The 23101-nt window shown below is 40.8% G+C and overlaps 1 protein-coding gene across 3 annotated transcripts in view; it reads right to left on the minus strand.

The window, feature by feature from the left end:
- ARSB (arylsulfatase B) overlaps positions 1-23101 on the minus strand; it is a 175342-nt gene that overhangs the window by 149723 nt on the left and 2518 nt on the right. For 2 of the 3 annotated variants that reach the window (XM_030323652.1, XM_030323657.1), the window contains exons 2-3: positions 9889-10075; positions 5152-5342 (exon numbers count right to left, since the gene is read on the minus strand). In XM_030323652.1, the coding sequence (XP_030179512.1) occupies positions 5152-5342; positions 9889-10075 (378 nt within the window). Of the gene's footprint in view, positions 1-5151; positions 5343-9888; positions 10076-14766; positions 15400-23101 lie in introns of those variants that run through there. The other variant, XM_030323655.1, reaches the window with a different exon arrangement.

Genomic DNA, 23101 nt, shown 5'->3' on the forward strand with positions numbered 1-23101 from the left:
CGTTGAGGGCTCAAAGTCATAAAACGGCAGCAATTCCCCCATTTTTCCAGTGGTCAGGCTTCTGTTAGTTCAAACAGAAGGAGCATAAGCTAAGAAGAGGGAGTAAAAAACCTCCTCTGAGGATGAGGCCTGTGACTGTCACAGGCCAGGCAAAGACCTCACACTACCTGCCAACCACATCCTAATCACTTACAAGTATAGATAAAAGTGTTCCTCGAACAAAGTAAGTTCTCTTTTTTTTTCCCCCATTTCACCAGCAGTAATCTAGGGCCATACAGTGTATGGGCAGACATACACACACATCAACATGTCTCTGGTTCACCAGGAGGAGGCAAAATGGTGTAGAGGGCCACTCCTTTAATAAGGTGAGGCCAGATGCAACACAATTGAGAGTAGTGCCAGCCAATGTTGTAAACATTCAAAAAAAAAAGTTTCAGTGCTCACAAGGTGAACTTTATCCATGAAACAACTCATTCCCCCAAAAGGCTAGGTGCGTAACATTTCAATACTATTTTTAAATGAAAAAAAAAAAATTCATAGAGTACTCTTCTTTGTACTACACAATAGCCTAGTGGAAAAGATAATTAACTAGGGCTCTAGGGCTGTCCAATCACAATCAGGACCCTGCCTGCAGCCGCTTGTTCGAAGACCCCTGGCAGTGAACAGACATAGTCAATTTCCCCATACCTGCCTATGTGGGCTGAGCTCACTGATAGCCTAAAGCAAGCAGTTGCCATCCTGGGGATGGCCTCAGTTTTACTGTGCCATCTACTGACTTGAGTTCTCATCATGCCTGGGCCTTTGGAGACCCATGGGCCCATTCTGACCTTAAAGACATGATTCAAAGCACTGTAGTCCTGTAGCTGAGTTTTGATCTCTCCCTTGCTCTTTCTTGGGTCCTGATCTCTGCTCCGACCAAGCCAGTTACAGCTGTCACCTTTACACCAACCCTAACTATAACCCTTTCAGGCTTCTTAAGAATATAAAACAAGGGGCGCCTGGGTGGCTCAGTCGGTTAAGCGTCCGACTTCGGCTCAGGTCACGATCTCGCGGTCTGTGAGTTTCAGGTCACGATTTCGCGGTCTGTGAGTTTGAGCCCCGCGTCAGGCTCTGGGCTGATGGCTCAGAGCCTGGAGCCTGCTTCTGATTCTGTGTCTCCCTCTCTCTCTGCCCCTTCCCCATTCATGCTCTGTCTCTCTCTGTCTCAAAAACAAATAAAACGTTAAAAAAAATTTTTTTTAATAAAAAAAAAAGAATATAAAACGAAATCCTAGATGTGAATCATGACCAAATGTTTAAGTATTACATAAAAGTATGACATTATTACCTAAAGTTATTAGCATGTTGATAAGATGCTGAGGGTTCTTTTCCCTTTCTTATTATGCCATACGACTCCTAAGATATATACTCCAAATATCCTCACCATGCTAAGAAACCTGATTTCAGTGAAGAAGAAAGCCTCACTTTCATTTCTTTAGATTTTCCTAATCTAAAGTACAAATTTTAAAAAATATGATGCACTTGTAAATTGTTATTCTATTGGGGCTCCTGGGTGGTTCAGTCAGTTGAGCATCAGACTTTGGCTCAGGTCATGATCTTACAGCTCATGAGTTCGAGCCCCACATCGGGCTCTGTTCTGACAGCTCGGAGCCTGGAGCCTGCTCCCGATCCTGTGTGTGTGTCTCTCTCTCCGCCCTCCCGTTCTCAGGTTCTGTTTCTCTCTCTCTCAAAAATAAATAAAGGTTAAAAAATTTTTTTCAATTGTTATTCTATTGTTGACTTTCAAATTAAGACACTTCTGTCCAACTTGTGTCATGGAAAAGTGTCTACCACTAGAAATTCACATTTGCTTTAAGAAGCTTCTAGTAGGTTAGATTTATGAGAAAACTTTTATTTTTATTCTGCAAAGTGTTGAGGGGGGGCTATTTTTAACTGAAAGATAGTTTATAGACATGTTACTTTTACACTGCAGTGTTAGTACTAAAGGAATGACCCTGTAGAAAAAAAGACATTCCTTCCCAACACATGTGCAGTGGTTATTAGCAGTCTCTCCCTGAAACCAGCACCAACTGTGTTTCTGTGACAAAGCAGCTCCATATGCTCTTTTCCCCTCAAGTGCTCTTTAAAATAGGCACATTTTTAAGATGGCTTGTGGATACTTCATGCGTATTTCTTTAATGATTTCCACCTTAGGACAAGTGGCCTATGTTGCAGTCTATATATAACACCTAAGAAACTGGCACAGAATTAGATTCACCATTGGGATAAAATGATGAAAAGCACAGCTCCTGGAACTATGTGATTCATCATTTTACTGAGAATTGAAAATGTAAACATCCACATTAGCTGTCTCGAACAAACATTCTGGGACTGTCACTCAGTATTGACTATTTCATTCATTTATGTCCATGCTTGAAACTTCATCTTGAGGATGTTGGGAATGCTGGACACTGCTTCAGAATATTTCAGACACTGTAGGAAAATGAGCATTCTCTCATCTGGTAATTTCCGTAATGCTACCTCTGAGCAGCACTATATTAATAACACAAGTTTGGATAGCTTGTGAGCTCTTCGGGCCTCATTTCCCTCAGTTCCTGTGCTTTCCACACCACACCAGATAAGGCAGGCCACCCACAAGGAACTATTTCACCCAGCTGCTTCCTCTTATCTGCTTAATGTTAGGGGCACTGTGAGAGAATACTCTATTGTTGCCTAATGGGAACTAATTTTTGCTGTAGGCATATTATAGTGGTTGCATTCTTAAGGCACTGTTATATTGTAAGCCTGTAAAAGGCAGCTGGCTTGAGCTTGCCCCTCTGTGTTTGAAGGGAATCAATTATTGTGACTGCACATCAGAATCACTCGTGGGAGGTGGGAGCAGAGGGTAATTAAATGCCAGTGGTACACCCCCCCCCCACCGCCAATAAATCACAATATTTGTTAGTGGGGTTTATTACAACCTTTCCAGATGAGCCCAATATACTGTCAAGACTGGAATCACCAAGCTGAATCACACAGTTGAGTTAATATTCTTTGATCTTGGATATTAGCTGTGAACTAGGGAAGACTGTTGAATGCATTTAGCTCTGGAGTCAGTGCGGGTTTCAATTCTGATTCTGACTCTCAGTAGCTCTGTGACCTTGAACAAGTTAACTTAACTTGTTTGCTTATATCTGTAAAACAGTGCCTACCTCAAAGGGCAAGGTAAGAACCATAATTCCCTTAAGACTTTATCTTATTGTTTGGGTTTTTAGCACTATCTATAAAACACCAAGCAGGGGTGCCTGTGTGGCTCAGTCGGTTAAGCGTCAGACTTCGGCTCAGGTAATGATCTCGCGGTCTGTGAGTTTGAGCCCCGGGTCGGGCTCTGTGCTGGCAGCTTGGAGCCTGGAGCCTGCTTCAGATTCTGTGTCTCTTCCTCTCCCTCTGTCCTTTCCATGCTCATACTCTGTCTCTGTCTCTCAATAATAAATAAATGTTAAAAAAAATTTTTTTTAATAAATAAATAAAAAAAATAAAACACCAAGCATACAGAGGAAAACTGAGAACCTAAGCCAATTACCTAGCAGTTATCTTTCCACATCTCTGAATATTGGTTCAGATCTAGATTTAGGACTCACATATGTCCACATATTGGAGCAAATATTCTGATCCTACATGTTCCATAGCTAGCACAGCCACTCCAAGCTGGTCAGCATGTAAGAGTGATAAAAAGCCCAAGCAGGGCAAAACTGAGGAGAGATACCAGGTAAGACCCCCAACACTTAGAATAGGTAAAGGTATAGCCAAGAAGAAACTATGTCAAAAAGGGAGTCAGTGGCCAAGTACCACATCTGAACAGGTATATAAAATGAAATCCAAATTGTGATCTACCCTGAGGACATTCAGTTGCCAAAGAGGAAAACTGGAGAAAATTGGAAGCACCAGATAATACTGCACATTCTGGAATTTGCTACGTCAGGGTCTTATTGAAGGACTAATTTCATCAGTGTCCTAATGCAGTTCTTAATGAAGCCACATTTTGGGCCCAGTATCTGACAACACGAATATGTGACCCAATTTTAAAGGTATATTCAGAGAATTTAGCTTCTGAAGCTAACTCTAGATTAACAACAACAACAACAACAACAACAACAACAACAAAAATTGTTTTTAAGGCAATTCTGACTCTCTTCTATTTTTACCTTTAAATAAATCAAAAGATTCTATTATGTGACATACACAGTGACTTCAGTGTATTAAATGTAAAAACCAGGCTCATCAGTATACCATATTTAGGGAATGAAAGATTTAATGTTGTTAAGATACTCATTCTCGTGAAGTTGGTCTACAGATTCAATGAAATCCAAATCCAAGCAGGAACTTTTTGGTAGAAATTGACCAGCTCATTCTAAAATTAACATAGGAATGCAAAATATCTAGAATACCTAAAATACAAAGTTAAGAGGACTTGCCCTGAACCTAAAGCTTGTTGATCTCGTAACAGAAAATTTGCCACAATATAGCCTCATCTTTGTACACAAGCCTATCACTTAAAAAAAGTCAATGTCGGGGCGCCTGGGTGGCTTGGTTGGTTAAGCGTCCGACTTCGGCTCAGGTCATGATCTCATGGTCCGTGAGTTCGAGCCCCACGTCGGGCTCCGTGCTGACAGCTCAGAGCCTGGAGCCTGTTTCAGATTCTGTGTCTCCCTCTCTCTCTGCCCCTCCCCTGTTCATGCTCTGTCTCTCTCTGTCTCAAAAATAAATAAACATTAAAAAAAAATTAAAAAAAAAGTCAATGTACTAATTGCTTATAGCACATGCACAAAATACACCAAAATAATAAAACTATATTTCTACTAAAACACTGTAGACACAGTATTCCTCAAAGTGTGATCTGGGGACCCATTTGGCATCAGAATTACCCTTGATGAGTTTCTTTAAAATGCTGATGTACAGATTTTCCCCAGACCCAAAGAATGAGTCTCTTAGAGATGGGCTCTAGGAATTTCTATTTTTATCAAGCTTTCCCGGGATGATTCCAATATACTCCAAAATTTGAAAAATCCCTAGAACGGATTTTTTTCCTAAACAAGCAGCCTTTTCCTATATTCACCTGAAGAGATGCTACCTTAAACACAATTTTGATATTAACAAAGAAGCAAGACTTACCTTCTCGGGTGGATGGCTAGTTATGAGGGCTGTAGCTCTTTCAGTAAATATGTTTGTCGAATACATATTTTTATATCCTGTTGCAACCTCTTCGCCATCTCGAAAATCAAGAGCACATCGTGTGACATTCAGACTGTCAATTAATGCACAGCGCTCATGGGAATAGTAATCTTCACTACCTAAGAGATATCCTACAACAAGAATGGGAGATGAAAGTAGTCAGCATAGCATAAAACTTGTTAAACAAACTAATGTTTCAGCCTTTAATTGCCTAGTGCAACTGATTACCCATGACAAGGCTAATCAAATGACAAGGCTAATCAGAGCACCACTTCTTAACATCTCTATATGTGTTAGCAGGAGGCATTAAAATGTTATAAAAAAAAAAAATCAAAACCATTCTTTAGGCCAAGTCTTCAGAACATAAGGCTCTGTCATGTAACTCTCAAATTCAGTAAAGGTGACAAAATCTTAATCTTTTAAAGCCATCTAACGGCAAAAATAGCATACGGTTAATGTGATTTCTTACAAATTTGTACTCTGAGGTGATCACATAAATGAACACAGGATTCAAATAATGTTGATATTGACCTTGGGAGACTGGCTTCAAGGTTATTTATAGAAGCAGCTCTAGGCAGAATCATCTTTAGTCAGATGCTGACACCCACTGGTGAATGATACAAACCTTTCCAAACAGAAGCTCTAGACATAATTTAACAGAGCCAAAAGATCAAATTAATGTGGTGCAAGAAAGTAGATTTTTCTACCTACGGCAATCTCAGTTTTGCCCCAAACTTGAATGGTACCAACTGCCTATCTCACAATTTGGATTTAAACATGAAAAGAAATGGGTTTTCTCAATGAATCGCTGTTTCTGAAAATGTTCTCTATTTTCCTAAAATATTAAAATCATGCCTATGGTATGATTCCATTTACATGAAATGTCCAGAATAGGCAAATCTATAGACGCAAAAAATGTGTCGGCAGTTGCCTAGGGCTGGTGGGGGAAAATGGGGAGTGACTGCTAATAGGGATGGGGTTTCTGTTTGGGGTGATGAAAATATTCTGCAATTGGATTGGATGACAGTGGCACCACCTGTGAATTTATTAAAAATCAATAAATTGCACACGTTTTAGTTGGGTGAATTATATGGTGTGTGAAATACACTTCAATACAACCATTAAAAAGAAATAAGCTCTGAGCCATCTCCTAACAAACAATGCTTATTAACCTTAAAATGAGGTTGATAAAATTGGTCTAGCCCTTTCCCCAGTCCTGAACATTCTCTATAATCACAATCAAAAGCCTTACACAGTTTACATTTAAAAATGAATTCATTTTTAATTAATTTCCTCCTTTTCCATGATTCAATAAATTCAAAGTCCTGAATACAATGAATACCTTTGGTGTTAAGAACACCTTTTAAATAGTAATCTTTTCTCCTGATGTATGTAAGAGAAAGGGAAATCCAATGTGTTTGTTAATTAATATATAGTAGAGAAAGAAATGTATCCACAGAAGAAATTTTAGCCCTTATATGGATGATTAGAGAGGTCAGGAAACTGGGGTTCTAGCTGAGATTTTTAATAACTCCTGGGTATTAGAGCTTGAGGAAATCACTTCAGGTTATTTCTGTGTAAACGTTAAATGTTTTCTATTACTTGGGAGAATATAAGCATAGCATATATTTGATTAAAAGATGTATGAACTATAAATATTAAAAAGATATTACAAATAGGATGTTTCCAGGAATAGAACTATTTATTTACATACTTGGCCAGACTGATACCCAACAACCATGTGACAATCATATACAGCTTTTATCACAACAGTGATTCACAGATTTAAACTTACATGCTGAGCCTAAAGAAGATGGCAACCTATGCTTTTTTGGGAAAAATCAGAAAATACTTTTCTTTATATTTATTTATTTTTGAGAGAGAAGAGAGAATGTGAGCAGGGAGGGGCAGAGAGAGAAGGAGACAGAGAATCCCAAGCAGGCTCCACGCTGTCAGCGCAGAACCCAATATGGGGCTCAAACCTACAAACTACGAAATCATGACCTGAGCCAAAATCAAGAGTCCGACACTTAACTGATGTAGCCACCCAGGTGCCCCAGAAAATATATTTTGAACAACTAACCCTCTGACTTTTTTATTTAACAGTTTTATTGAGATATGATTCATATATCATCTAAGTCATGCATTTAAAGTTTACAATTCAATGGTTTTTAAGGTATTCAGAGTTGTGCAACCAGCCCCACAATTATCTGACTAGTTTTTTAACTTAACATCGAAGTCATAACAGTGATAACAACTGTATAGTCATTAAACCCTCCTATCTACAAATCCATATGAATGTGGGCTATTTGTTCATCTGAATCCTCAGGCTTCTCAATTCTCATAAAAGGATATGATTTTCTTCTGTCCAATTGAATTTTTAAATACATGACTTGGCTTTTAGTAAAAAAAAAATTAAAAACCTGTAGTCCTTTCTCTTGCCAGAGTATAGGTATTAACCCATCTTTCAGCAAAGGCCTGAGTAAAAATTGTCAAAGGATATACAGGCTGTTTCTTCCTCTAGAATTTCCAAAATGACAGAGGTCTGACACCCAAGTCTGACTTTAACCGTTATTTCAGGATGCTGAGGATATATCCAGCTTCATCAAGGAAGAATGCCATGACTAATTAGCAATGTCTAGAGAACCTGTATGGGAGCAAGGTGCATATGGCCTCATGCCTGATATCCCTGCATCGCAACTTTAACCCCAGATCCAACACGGCACAACAGAGCTGTGTGCTTCGACTGCATTGTTTGGGCTCTGTATAATCACCGAAATGCACGGTTGGCACTCTTGCCCTATCTTGAATAAAAAGGAATGTTTCAAGACACACGTACAAGAAAACCACCACTATATTACTAAAATGCTGTTTTTGACGATGTTGTCCACCTCACCTTTTCCCAAAGGAGAAATTTCTCAGGTCTAAGAGCCAGAAAATGCTTTACTCTTCCTGAACATCTGGCTTCCATTTATCTTATAAATAATGCGACTCTTACAACCATCTCCTTTTTTTTTTAGACATAAGAAATCTAAAGTTGCAGAGTTCAGTGTGAAGTTCACCTACAGCCAGGAAGGTTTTTTGTGAGTTGGTGACATGCTGCGATTCCATCTTTTTCTACTCACCCTCATTTTTATTTTATTTTATTTTATTTTATTTTATTTTATTTTATTTTATTTTTAAACTTATTTTAGAAAGAGAGAGAGAGAGAGAACATGAGCAGGGGAGAGGGGCAGAAGGAGAGAAGGAAAATCCCAAGCAAGTTCACACTCAGCATGGAGCCTGACACGGGGCTCGATCCCAAGACAGTGAGATCATGACCTGAGCCGAAATCAAGAGTCAGACACTCAACTTACTGAGGCACCCAAGCACCCCTATTCTATTTATTTTTAAACTTTTTGTGTTCAGTGTGTTCCTTTTTGGATGTGATAGATTGTAAATAAACGAAGAGACAAATGAGAGAAGTACGTAGCTAAACCGCCAGACAGCACGAGATGAAAAGAACTCGTCAGAAAGATACATAGCCACTGGTAAGATTAATAGGCTGTTAATTAAGACACAGCTTGTAACAGGTTAAAAGAGGGTGAGTTTTAAAACTAACTTTGGGGGGCGCCTGGGTGGCGCAGTCGGTTAAGCGTCCGACTTCAGCCAGGTCACGATCTCGCGGTCCGTGAGTTCGAGCCCCGCGTAGGGCTCTGGGCTGATGGCTCAGAGCCTGGAGCCTGTTTCCGATTCTGTGTCTCCCTCTCTCTCTGCCCCTCCCCCGTTCATGCTCTGTCTCGCTCTGTCCCAAAAATAAATAAACGTTGAAAAAAAAAAAAAAATTAAAAAAAAAAAAAAAAAAAAAAACTAACTTTGGGTTTCACATTTTTATACAGCTATCCAGTCCATAAAATACTTCTGATTTCTTATTAACCTTCCTATTACCATTTGTTATTTATTTTTTTGATTGGTCTTCCCCAATCTAGTGATTTCAAAAACAGACCTCACAGAAGGGTAGAAGGATGCCAATGAAGTCTCCTCCACAGTCTCCACAAAAAAAATCTTTGGGACAGCCCATGGAGAGAAAAAGGTAGTGTGAAACTTTGTGAAGGAAATATTCTTGTGTTGGGTTTTGCCCGGAATTGTTTTATTCTTAATTATTTTTAATGCTTATTTATTTTTGAGAGAGTGAAACAGAGCGTGAGTGGGAGATGGGCAGAAAGAGAGGGAGACATATAATCCGAAGCAGGCTCCAGGCTCTGAGCTGTCAGCACTGAGCCTGATGTGGAGCTAGAACTCACAAACCGTGAGATCATAAGCAGAGCCGAAGTCGGATGCTTAACTGAGGCACCCAAGCACCCCTGGAATTTTTTTAAAAAGCAAGTGTATCCCCTTTTGGTAATAAGGTTCTCTAGAGTACAGTGGTCTCAGATGTGGACGTAGCAAACTCTTTCAAGGCCCCAACATGGCATTTAATACTCTGGCAAAGGTAAGTGCCTCCCTGTGGACTGCTGCCCACAACGAGCTGAGCAGAGAGCCAGGTTTCTGGAGGTGGCATTAGAAAGTTGCCCCACGGCAATGCTGAATGATTCATTCTGTGTTCAAGTTTCCAGCTATGTGATTACACTTGGGTGTGTTTTATGAGATGGCTGCAGCTAGTCTAGGTTGTAAAAGAAACATGTGCATTTCCATTACCAAAGTAAGTATCAAATCCTCGGCGGGTTGGAAGACATTCTTTCCGGTACATTCCCAGGTGCCATTTTCCGACCATATGGGTAGTGTAGCCTGCTTCTTTTAGAAGCTGGGGCAGGAGTTTTTCATCCAGAGGGACGCAGCTGGGCTGACAGGGCCAGATTATTTGGTGTTGTAAACCTGTGTGGATCTTAAAGAGATAAACACGAAATTATAGATCGATGATGTTGAAACATTCTGAACAAGTAGATAAAGTGGATGCCTAACGTACTGCACATATCTGTAGACCTGAATGTTTAACTCAATTCCTGTACCAGCTCAAGGATATTTCTGCATGGTTCTTTACTCACTTATTCAAATAAGGTAGTGAACATATAAACAGGATTGGAAAAAATGAATAAAAGCACTATAACAAACATTAGATATTTCAATAAATATTTATCAAGGAATTATGTTAGAAGTCATTAACCTAACATTTCACTTCCTACCTCAAAAAAAGTAACCATAATATGAAGTGTGAACCTACCAAGGAAAAAGTGTTCCAATTTTTGGGCACATGAGAATTGGTGTTTGGTTTAGAAGGAGCTTCTGTAATCTTTCGAGATTAGGTGATTGCTTTTTTTTTTTTTTTTTAATTTTTTTTTCAACGTTTATTTATTTTTGGGACAGAGAGAGACAGAGCATGAACGGGGGAGGGGCAGAGAGAGAGGGAGACACAGAATCGGAAACAGGCTCCAGGCTCTGAGCCATCAGCCCAGAGCCTGACGCGGGGCTCGAACTCACGGACCGCGAGATCGTGACCTGGCTGAAGTCGGACGCTTAACCGACTGCGCCACCCAGGCGCCCCAGGTGATTGCTTTTTTAAGGGTTATTTGAAAATATAATGAAAATAATGACTTGCATGTCTTATTCTACTTTTATGGAAACGATAATTTCAAATGTCAGTGACCAACCTTTTCTTAAGAAAAAAAAAGAAAGTAGCCAGGGCACCTGGGTGGCTCAGTTGGTTAAGCATCCAACTTTGGCTCAGGTCATCTCATAGTTCATGAGTTTGAGCCCCACATCAGGCTCTGTGCTGACAGCTTGCAGTCTGGAGCCTGCTTCAGATTCTGTATCTTGCTCACTCTCTGCCCCTCCCCTGCTCACACTTTATCTCTCCCTCTCTGTCTCTCCCTTTCTCTCAAAAATGAATAAACATTCAAAAAATTTAAAAAAGAAAGGGAAAAAAAAAGCAGCCATCTGACCTATAAGTTAAGAGCAGCTCACACTATTACGCCCAGGGTTCAAGGACCACACAATAATCAGCTGTTAAGAAATGATCACGTATTGAGTCTTAGTGTGATATTAAAACAGAATATCCACAATTACATGAAAAGGCTATTAAAATTACCCTTCCTTTTCCAACCACCTTTGTAAGGCTAGATCTTCTTCATAAACTTTTGCCAAAACAATGACAGATTGTAATAAGCTATCTTCTATTAATAAAAGACACTTACAAAAATATATAACGATATCACTCTTCTTGCTATTATCTTGTTTGGGATAATATAGATACTTTTCATCAGTTATTTATGTTAACATATAATGGAATTATTATTGCTGTTTTTCAGTGAACAAAAATAGTTTTAAACTTCCATTTTAATTTCTGATACGGTGAATTTTGAAAGGTGTAAGCCACCTAACATAAGCTCTTTAGGTTCCATAATAATTTTTAAGCAGATGCAGAGGTCCTAAGACCAAAAAGGTTGAGAAGTGATGTATAATGTCCAATAGTGGTCACTGGTGACAGAGATGATTCTTTAGAGAGGGTGGCAAAAGAAACTTCAAAAGGAGACATTTGAGCAGTAATCTGAATCAAGGGCGAGAGTGACAGAGCCTTAGAAAAAGCTGAGGCAAGAATCATCTAGGCATAAGAGATAAAAAGTGCAAAGACCCTGAGCCCTGAACTTGCTAGAAGAATCCGAAGGCCAGCATGGAAGCATTGTGGCCCGTCACAGTTCCTATGCTGATAAGTGCCACTGCGCCCCCTGCTGGGGCATGACTGGAGTCCCTGGGGGCTCTGCCCTGCCCGGCTCCTCCCTTCCACCAAACCTCACACCCCTTCTCCTGCTCCTAGCTTAGCCAGGGAGGTACTTTCCTTTATATGAAATGGGGCTGGGGTCTCCCATTCAACTCTGCACTGGACACAAGCTTTCCCTAGAAAAGGTGAGCCACTCCTGATTTCCCTAGCATAAATGATGGAGCCCATAACTCTCTGGGCTCCATCAGCTGTCAGGTGGGTAGCAAGCAACTATTAATAAATGGCAAAAATGTGTTTGCAAATGATTTACTGGCTTTTATAATTTAAAGCAGAATGCATAAAGCTCAGGGAATTAAATCCCATCTCAGCTCTATCACCAAGGGCATATTAAGCATTCAACTGCCACAGTAATAACCGTAAGCTTTGTTATCAATAACATTTCTTTTAAAAATTTTTTTTAACTTTTATTTACTTTTGAGAGACAGAGAGAGAAAGAGCACAAATGGGTGAGGAGCAGAGAGAAGAAGACACAGAATCTGAAGCAGCCTCCAGGCTCTGAGCTGTCAGCACAGAGTCCGATGTGGGGCTCGAACTGATGAACCGTGAGATCATGACCTGAGCCGAAGTCAGATGCTTAACCGACTGAGCCACACAGGTGCCCCTGTTATCAATAACATTTCATGCCTTCTCCACTACATTTCAATTCGCTTTCTTGAGAGATGGGGTGGCATAATAGAGAATACGCACCTGAGCCTGGACCTGCCCCAGAAGCATGTTGTGGTCATGTGAATAACAGATAAAATGTACACTGAAACTTCACATCCGCAGTTTTATTGGCACTACTGAACATTGATTAATCACTGATTTTCTCAGATTCAAATACTGACTACACAGACCAGAAAGATTTTTATCTCATATTATTTTTATCTTATTTTAAATACATGGCAATAAACGGATACAAAGTAGAAGCCAAAAAAAAAAATTCACACTCACAATCTTTTTTTTCTCATTTATTATAAGCTACTATTGAAAAAAGCTTTCTCGCAAGCTTTGACACTGTTTTGCATTTCATTTTTGGGTCTCTTTCCAGAACTGATGTTTTTTGAGTTGCACCTGCCATTGCTTCATTTCCTGCTATCTTTCCATACCCTTTTTTAAAAATATTTTTATCTGTTTTTGAGAGGGAGACAGAGCATGAGCAGGCTCCAGGCTCTGAGCTGTCAGCACAGAACCCAATGCGGGGCTCGAACTCACGGACCGTGAGATCGTGACCCGAGCCAAAGTCAGACGCTTAACCGACTAAGCCACCCAGGTGCCCCTCTTTCCATACACTTTTAAAAGAACCATATAAAATATCTTTAAGGTGAAATTAAAACGGATTGCTTTTTTAAGGTGATGGATACATTCACTCTCTTGATTGTGGTGATAAGTAGATACATATCAAAACTTAATCAAATTCTATACTTTAAATATGTGGTTTATTGTATGTCAATCACACATCGCTAAAACTATTTAAAAATAAAAGTGAGTTTAAGTTTTCTATTAAGATTTCTATGCCTTTCCTAGAAATCACTGGACACCTCCACTGGGATATGTGCCAGATGCCTTCCACTTGCTTTCTGAATCCACATTCTGCCTTCTGTCCTGCTCTCTGCCCTGGGGAAGCTGACCTATGGGAACCAAATCAAAGAACTCTGCACCTTCTGGCTTCTAAATGGGTTCAGCCAAGGGGGAGCCCTGACACGAAATTACAGGGAGAGAAGAGATAAGTGGTTCTTTACTGCCAGACCAGGCCAGTTCTGTGCAGGCCATCCTGAAGGCAGCCTTCTCTACATGACACTCTCTGTCTCTAGGTTCTTTCCTTCCTTCCCCTCCGGTCCAGGGCTAGTAACATTTCCACTGGGTTATACACTTTTACTTGGGGTCCCCTTCCCCCAATTCATACTCTTGAAAACAGTCCCCTTATAAGTAAACTTCCCTAAATATCCTAATTTGGCTATGCCAGCTCCTTCCAGCTGGGATCCTGAATAATAAGGATGTTACAATATCCAGGCAGGAAACAAGAAACACTGCTCTCAAAACACACACACACACACACACACACACACACACACACACCCTAAATCATAGAAAGACTGTCCATGGTTAACACTTGAAATTTACTCGACAGAAAATAAACCCTAGGTTCAAAAATTTTATAATATACACGAATTGGCACTGGTGCAGGAAAAGTAAAGGTAATTATTTTATGGGATTCAAAAGACTCATTGGAGATAAATGCTATGTGCAGATTTCTTTAAGTGGAAAGCTCATCCATCGCATGCAGAGAATTAACTCTGATAGCTATAAAGCACTGCCAAGGGATGCTGTGTGATTCGGTTTTCCTAGCCCATGGGCATCAAGTCAGGTGGTCAGCTGAAGCCTGTTTCTATTATCTACAATCATATGGAGCAGAGAATTGGTTCTCTTCAATTCCCGAGAATTTATTTGACAGAGCATTTTTATGGCATTACTGGGGAAGTGGAAGCCAAACTCTGGATGACAGCCAAAAACATGTTTTTAGTCTGTTCAAACACTATTGGAAGTAAGGAAGCTGTAATGTGTAGAGAAGCAGTAAACAGGCCAATGCGGAGCTGGTTCCAACAGAGCACAGGACTACAGATCCACACCATGCAACATGGGGCAGGCTGATAACAGGGCACCAATAGGAATCAAGAGAAAAAGAAGTGTCCCCTTGTAAACACAACAGTACGTAAAACAATTCCATCCTAGCACCCATCTTCAGTGTTCAGAGAGCCTTACAGATGGAGAGGGTTATACGGATAATACATGAGAATCCAAAGGAGTTACCCTACACCTACCATGTGTGGCTATCCGTTCTTCATTAAACCAAATCCTCTCTCCAAAAACAGCTTCTCCTAAGATTTTGCTGGACCATCAAGGATTCCCTGCACAAAGGCAAAGGGTCTATATAATCAGTAAAGGACCTGGCTTGTCTCTAGATTCCTTCCATAAGGTAAGTGATGAAAATCCTTGTGTGTGTATTTTGTTGCATATAAAAAGGTATTTGATCCAGTGAGTTATTCTGTCCTGTGTAGACATGGAAGGAACTATCAGTGGAATGTCATGAACGTAAAGGGGGAGGGAGGAGGGCGGCTCCCACATCAGAACCTCTCACTTATCCCCCCCTTTAAGAGGTCCAGGAACTCTATTATCTCTGATCTGGAAGCTCAGAGCACAATATTTCCACCAAACTGATAATAAACTCTCCCAGAGGCTATGTGAGCCACTGCTACCAGTATGGCACTGAATGCTGTTTCTCCCCTAACGTAATTAGTGTTGAGATAACATCCTGTTGAATGGAAGGAAGATTCTGTCCTATCTGACCTGTGCAAGATGAACTCATACTCTCACTGTACCCAAGTATTTGTACACAGTACTTGAAAATTCTGCTACAGAATTTCAAGTACTGCTACAGTACTTGAAAATTCAGAAAAACGAGCAACTCCACCCTCCCCTTTATGCACCAGAGAGCTAAGAGGGACGCTTCCTGACAGGAACACAATCACAGAACATGCTGGTGGCCAGCCAGGAGTTCAGAATTTCCAGCCTGTGTCTGAGTCAGTACACCACAGGTTTTAACCACGGTCAAGTACCACTCATGCCGCCTTAGGGTTTATTCCTGGAGCTGCCCCACAGAACAAATGGATCCTGGAGAATCGGCTCCCTCCCCCCTTAAGCTTTCTAAAATGCAGTCAGCTGCCCATGCTGTTGAAGCCAAGAGCTACAGAACACACATTATGTGTGTTAGGGGCCTGACTTTGCCATCTGGCCTGGTCCTCCAGAACTCGGGCTGCAGAACTGGCTGGTGTCACTGACAGTTTTAAGGGTCTATTTATTTTGGTGGTGATTAGCAAAGAGTGCAAATCTCTGACTAAACCCACAAAGGGATGTTGTTTGTAAAAATAAACAAGGCAAAAACTGTTTCAGTGCCTTCCTCTGTTTAAATTATAAAGCCAACCAAAAGCTCACAATGAGAAGGTAGGAAAATATGGAGGAAAAGAAATTTTTAGCAAAATGATAAGATTAAAGAAACAAAAACAAAGAGAATCACCAGACAGTAATAACTTACACTTAAGGTGATTCTTGAAATAACAAACCTCAAAAATCAATCAGCAAAAACATCCCGTAAGTCAATGGGTCATACTCCACTGAGCCCCAAACTTATTTCCTTATTGCCTCATTTCCAATTACGTGGGAAGTAAAACATGTAAAATACGGAACTGTTTCTTTAAAACATCTTCAAACGTCCAGAATATGGCCTCCAGGTGCCTCTACCCTCCTGGGAAAACGCCTCTTGGCTCTGGCTAGGCTTAGGAGAGACACCTGGCTTTAGCAAAAACAAAAGATCCATGAGATCAGGTCATCCGTGGCTCCCTGCATTATAGCCATGATGTGCTTTAGTAGGGGGCCATCTTATTTGTCACTATGGAGCTAAAGCATCCTATGTTTCTCCCCCTAAGGAAGCACAAGAATACAGGCTCATAAGTGCTTTCTCTTCAGAGGCACCTATGGCCCTCGTACCGTATGCTCCTCTTACCTCTCGCTCCTTGGAGGCCATTTCCAGAGGGTCCTGTTAACCCTCCCAAGTTGTGACCTCCTTCCTTCCCCAGTCACTCCACCTACTTCTAGCTCTTCACTCCTCTTTGCCCTACTTCTAGTCTTAGAGCCCAGGGAGAGGCAAACAGGGACAAGAGTCCACTGAGAGGCAAGCAGGTGGGGGATGATAAAGAATGGGTAGGCAGGATGCTGGGTAGGCAAGATGATAAAGAATGGTAGGCAGGAAAAGAGGCAGGGAGGAGAGGGCATCCTCAGGCAGAACCCCTTCCTCTTCCCATGCCAGTATGCAGTGCCCTATTCTACCTGCAGCCATGGGTCTCAGCAACTTAAAGCAAACTCAAAGCAAAAGTCAACAATCACCACAATGCTCCTGCACAGCCTCCGTCCTACATTTCCTGTCCAAGGCTCTGCTTCAGGGGTGAGTGAAAAGCCCTGAGATGTCCTGTCCGTTTATCAGCATGATTAAGAAAAATGTGACTTGGGTCCCTTAAGAGTAAAACCTTGAAGTCATCTTTCATTGCTTCTATTCTCTGCCAAGGTTACAGAGTTTTAATGGAGTGGCCCCCTCAGTTCCCAAGGTAAGTATGTTCCCAATTGAGGACCAAAGTTACTTTTCTTATTTATTTATTTTTTCCTAGAAGGAAGTGCTCCTACTAAGGCCTACGACTTTAGTTACCCTTTAATCTTTTTAGATTCTTAAAAAGGAAGCGGGGGCACTAGAAATGGCAGACCAACCATACCAGAAGCAGGGAAGATCGTGAACGCTCACAGGAAATGCTCAGGTGTTTAAGTTCTTAGCACATTCGTTCATTTCACATTCACATTCAACACTGACTGCTTCTCTAGGCCAGGACCAAGGAGGACAATCCTACCGAGAAGTCACAACAGAGAACAAACCACCACATTTAAAATGTGTACTAAGAGTGCAAAGGTAAAACGAATATTTCATATTGAATAGAGTCAGTGTGTAAGAATAAAGAAATTCAGCATTTTCTTTTTTTTATTTTTTTTTTAATGTTTATTTATTTCTGAGAGAGAGAGACAGAGTGCAAGCGGGGGTGGGGGGCAGAGAGACAGAGGAAGACACAGATCCGAAGCAGGCTCCATCCAGACTCCGAGCTGTCAGCACAGAGCCAGACGGGGGACTTGAACTCATGGACTGTGAGATCATGACCTGAGCTGAAGTCGGACACCCAACCAACTGAGCCACCCAGGCGCCCCAGAAACTCAGCATTTTCAAGTCTTCTTTTGAACTAAAAAGCACTATACAAATTCTATTAGAAAAGCTGATGCATTTTTATTTATCTGGTCACTTTTACAAATACCTTGATTACGTATTTGTATTGAAATATATCTGACATATAACACTGTAATTTTAAGGTGTGCCGCATTTATACACTGTGATATCATTGCCATTGTAGCAATAATTAACACGTCTACCATGTTCTTTTTAGTGGTTGGAATCATGAAGTTCTAGTCTCTTAGCAAATTTGATGATTTTATTTATTTTTATTTTTTTATTATTATTTTTTTAATTTTTATTAACTATTTATTTTTGAGAGAGAGACAGAGTGTGAGTGGGGTAGGAGCAGAGAGAGAGGGAGACACAGAATCCGAAGCAGGCTCCAGGCTCTGAGCTGTCAGCACAGAGCCCGATGCGGGGCTTGACCTCAAGAACTGTGAGATCATGACCTAAGCTGAAGTCAGACGCTTACCGACTGAGCTACCCAGGCGCCCTGCAAATTTGATTATTTTAATACAGTATTGTTGACTAGGTTGACGATACTGTACAATTAGATTTCTAGGTCTTATTTACCTCTTGTTGCAAGTTTGTACCCTTAAACAATATGTCCTATCCTCCCACCCTCTAAAGGATTTTTAAATATATTTTAAAAAAATTTTAATGTTTATTTTTGAGGGGGGTAGGGGCAGAGAGAGAAGGAGACACAGAATCTGAAGCAGGCTCCAGGCTCTGTGCTGACAGTTCAAGCCCATGAACTGTGAGATCATGACCTGAGCCGAAGTTGGACACTTAACCAACTGAGCCATCCAGGCGCCCTAGGATTTTTAAATTAATATTTCAGTCTTGAGATTTCAACCAAGGGGAAAATGAATATAAAATCTATTTCATTATATGCACAACGTGCCTCTGAAGGATACTAAGAAACTAATAAATAATAAATAACAAATAGGGGCTCCCTACAGAAAGGAAGGCTGAGAGTACAAGACAGAAAGTTTTTTTTTGTTTTTTGGTTTTTTTTTTTACACGTAGCTCTATTTAAATGTCTTATATTTGAAACCTGGAATATATTTCCCAAAGACAATTTTTAAAATAAGCTTACTTTATTTTTTTTTCAATATATGAAGTTTATTGTCAAATTGGTTTCCATACAACACCCAGCGCTCATCCCAAAAGGTGCCCTCCTCAATACCCATCACCCACCCTCCCCTCCCTCCCACCCCCCATCAACCCTCAGTTTGTTCTCAGTTTTTAAGAGTCTGTAATGCTTTGGCTCTCTCCCACTCTAACCTCTTTTTTTTTTTTTCCTTCCCCTCCCCCATGGGTTTCTGTTAAATTTCTCAGGATCCACATAAGAGTGAAAACATATGGTATCTGTCTTTCTCTGTATGAAAAATAAGCTTACTTTAAAAAGGCGGAGTAGGATAAAAAATTTAATTCTAACTGGACTAACATGTATACAAAGAATGCCACATAGCACTTTATTGTGGGTCCTTAAAATATATTTACTTATAACACTGTTAGATTAGAAATATGCTTTAATAGGGGCACCTGAGTGGCTCAGTCAGTTGAGCATCCGACTTCAGCTCAGGTCATGATTTCATGGTTCATGAGTTCGAGCCCCGTGTCAGGCTCACTGTTGTCAGTGCAGAATCCCCTTTGGATCCTCTGTCCCCCTATCTCTCTGCCTGCCCCCTGACTTTGGAGTGCTCTCTCTCTCAAAAATAAACAAACATTTTTTAATTAAAACAAAAAGAAATATGCTTTAATATACAGTAGCCTTCAATGTAACATCGTTAGGAAAACCTGAGTAAGTTGAAATTTAATATTTTATCCTGAGCAGGCAGCATTAGCACAGGGAGACCCTGCCTCCCTCTGTGAGCTCCTACCGCGCTTTTCATACCCACCTACACTGAGTTCCGATCACAAAGGCCTCGTCCCCTTAAAAAGAACTCACTGCAGCCTTGAGCCTTAACTGGCTGTCCCTCCCACTGTGTTAAATTCTCTTTCCCAGGATCTTTGAATGGTTCATTCCTCTCCATTCTGGCCTCTGTCCCCAACACCTGCGTGGAGATAATCTCCTGAGCAACTTACACTTGACCTACTTTATTTTCTTCTCTACATTTATTACCAGGCCATTTCAAGTCACCCAGTGGGGCACCTGGATGGCTCAGTCAGTTAAGCGCCTGACTCCTGATCTCTGCTCAGGTCATGATCTCCCGGTTCGTGATTCAAGCCCTGCATTGGACTCTGCGCTGACAGTGTGGAGCCTGCTTGGGATTTTCTCTCTCTCCCTCAGTCTCTGCCCCTCCCCTGCTCGCACTCCCTCTTTCAAAATAAACTTTAAAAATAAAGAAATAAAATAAATTCACCTCGCTTACTCATTTGTTTATATATTTATTTCATCTCCTCATCTCACCTCCAACAGACTATAAGCACCAGGAGATCCCCAGAGTATAGCACAATGCCTGGCATAAATAGCTGCTCAACAGATATTTGTTGGATGAAAGAATGAACGAATGCATCATACTAAATGGTGACAGACTGAAAGCTTTCCTCTCAGATCGCAAATAAGAAAAGGATGTCCACTCTTGCCACTTCTAGTCAACATTGCACTGGAGTTTCTAGTCGGGGCAATTAGGCAAGAAAACGAAATGAAAAGCATTCAGATTGGAAAGGAAAAAGCAAAACTATTTCTATTTGCAAATGACAGCATCGTGTATATAAAAATCCTAAATATCACACACGCACGCTTTCAGAACTAGTTAAGTTCAGCAAGGTTGCAGGCTACAGACCAAACATCAGTTGTATTCCAAACACTAGAAATGAACAGCTGAAAATGAAATTAAGAAAACAACTCTATTTATAATGATATCAAAATGAATAAAAACTTAAGAATAGGTATAACCAAACAACTCCAACACTTGTAAGCTGAAAACTATAAAACATTATTGAAAGAAGTTAAAGGAGCGCCTGGGTGGCTGAGTCGGTTAAGCATCCGACTTCAGTTCAGGTCATGATCTCACAGTTCGTGGGTTCGAGTCCTATGTCGGGCTCTGTGCTGACAGCTCAGAGCCTGGAGCCTGCTTTGGATTCTGTGTCTCCCTCTCTCTCTGCCCCTCCCCTGCTCCGGCTCTGTCCTCTCTCTCTCTCTCTCTCTCTCTCTCTCTCTCTCTCTCAAAAATAAATAAACAGCCTTGTCTTCCTTGTTATCAAATAGGGATAAAAGTAGTAGCCACCTCATCGGACTGTGAGACAATTAAATGAATTAATGTAAAGTGCTCAGAATGGTATCAGTATATTGTGTCTAAGAGCAATAAGGCTCCTTAGTTCCCAAAAGGTTGGCTCCTTTATTTATTTTTTTAAGTTTATTTATTTATTTTGAAACAGAGAAAGAGAGAGAGAGAGCACGCGCGTGCAAGCAGGAGAGGTGCAGAAAGAGAGGTAGAGAGAGAGAGAATCCCAAGGGGCTACACACTGTAAGCACAGAACCCAATATGGGGACTTGAACTCACCCACTGAGAGATCATGACCTGCACCAAAATCAAGAGTCCAACTGACTGAGCCACCCAGGTGCCCCAATGTTGGCTCCTTTAAAAAAGGATGCTTGCTAATCTGAAGCAATTTGTCATTGGGTCTCCTGAACCCAGAATAAAACGGGAGAAAAGTCAAGCAAAAAAGTCCACTGGGGAAGCTAGCTTGCTACACTGAGTGGGCTCTAAACTATTTTGGAGTACACAGCTTCTACCCTTCCTTCACATCGTAACCACAGGGTACTCTATGCACTTTTTTTCCTCCAAGACAGACAGTGGTGACTGGTGGAGGAGGATGTTAGGGGACAAAAGCAGTCAATTATATGAACAAGTTTTGTTTTTATTTTCATTTTTTAACATTTATTCATTTTTGACAGTGAGAGAGGCAGAGCATGAGCAGAGGAGGGGCAGAGAGAGCAGGAGACACAGAATCAGAAGCGGGCTCCAGACTCCACGCTGTCAGCACAGAGCCCAACTCGGGGCTCAAACCCACAGACCACGAGAACACGACCTGAGCTAAAGTCTGACGCTTAGCCGACTGAGCCACCCAGGTGCCCCTATATGAACAAGTTTTTTGAAGTATGGTATTTGCTTTCCTGTTCAAGACTGTTGGAAGAGAGGAAGTTAGAGAAATGAATGGCCCTCCCATTCTTCTGCAATTTGAGTTCAGTTCTCTTATTTCACAGCAAATGCAGAACTATTCTGGGCAGACCTTGCCTTCTCTCCTTTCTTCTTTACACAAACATTCCTTTACTACAAACTGTCTAGGATAAGATCTGCCTTAGAGCAGAGCTTCCTGATTATACCTTGCAGCCCAAGCCAGACCTGTGGAAAGGACTTACGGTTGATGGTGAAGGCAACCATCCTTTATCTCCATTGCAAACCCTGGCTACAGCTACTTCTCGGGCCTGTAGTCTAACTATATCTTTTCTGTTTCTACAAGTCTTCAGATCACTGTGGAAATCGTTATTGCAAATAAACCCTCCCTTCTCTTGATCTCAGGACAACATGAGGCTAGAGTTGATCTGAAAGGCTACATGCACATAGACTTAAGAGGGGAAGTTTCAAGCATATCCCATGACTTGCATGGTAAGGACTCAAAATATGCTTGTTGAATAAACAGTCCGTATATAAGGAGGTATGCTGGTGTTCTCAAATGGTAACCATTTATTGTATTTAATATAGTCATAATCACATCAGGATCTTATAAAATCACCAATCTTATTCAGATTAAGCAAATAGGATATAATTGTATAGGCCTGAGAGGACTAATGGATACAGGAGAGGCACAGACCCAATTTAAATACTTTCTAGCTGTGTATTTCTTTTTTTTTTTTTAAGGTTATTTATTTTGAGAGGGAGAAAGAGAGAGAGAGAGAGAATGAAAGAGTGGGGCAGGGCAGAGAGAGAGGAGAGAGAGAATCCCAAGCAGGCTCAGCAATGTGGGGCTCGAACTCCCGAATCATGAGATCATGACCAGAGCCAAAGTCAGACCTTAACCAACTGAGCCATCCAGGAGTCCCTCTAGCTGTGTGATTCTTAACACACTATCAAACTTCTACAAGTTTACTTCCTCATCTGTAAAGGGGGATTGGAAGTTATAGCTACCTCATGGGCTATTTCAAGAATTAACTTTAAAAACAGTAAAGCACCAGGCAAATCTTCTTGATATTCTTAGTTATTTAACATATGTGCACACTCTATAAGTATAATATCTCTGTTAACTACATAGAAGTTTTTAAAGAAAAGCTTTTAAAGAGATAATGTCAGATATCACTTTACACCTTCAGACTGGCTAGTATG

Source organism: Lynx canadensis, chromosome A1, assembly GCF_007474595.2.
Source record: "Lynx canadensis isolate LIC74 chromosome A1, mLynCan4.pri.v2, whole genome shotgun sequence".
Lineage (NCBI taxonomy): Eukaryota > Metazoa > Chordata > Mammalia > Carnivora > Felidae > Lynx > Lynx canadensis.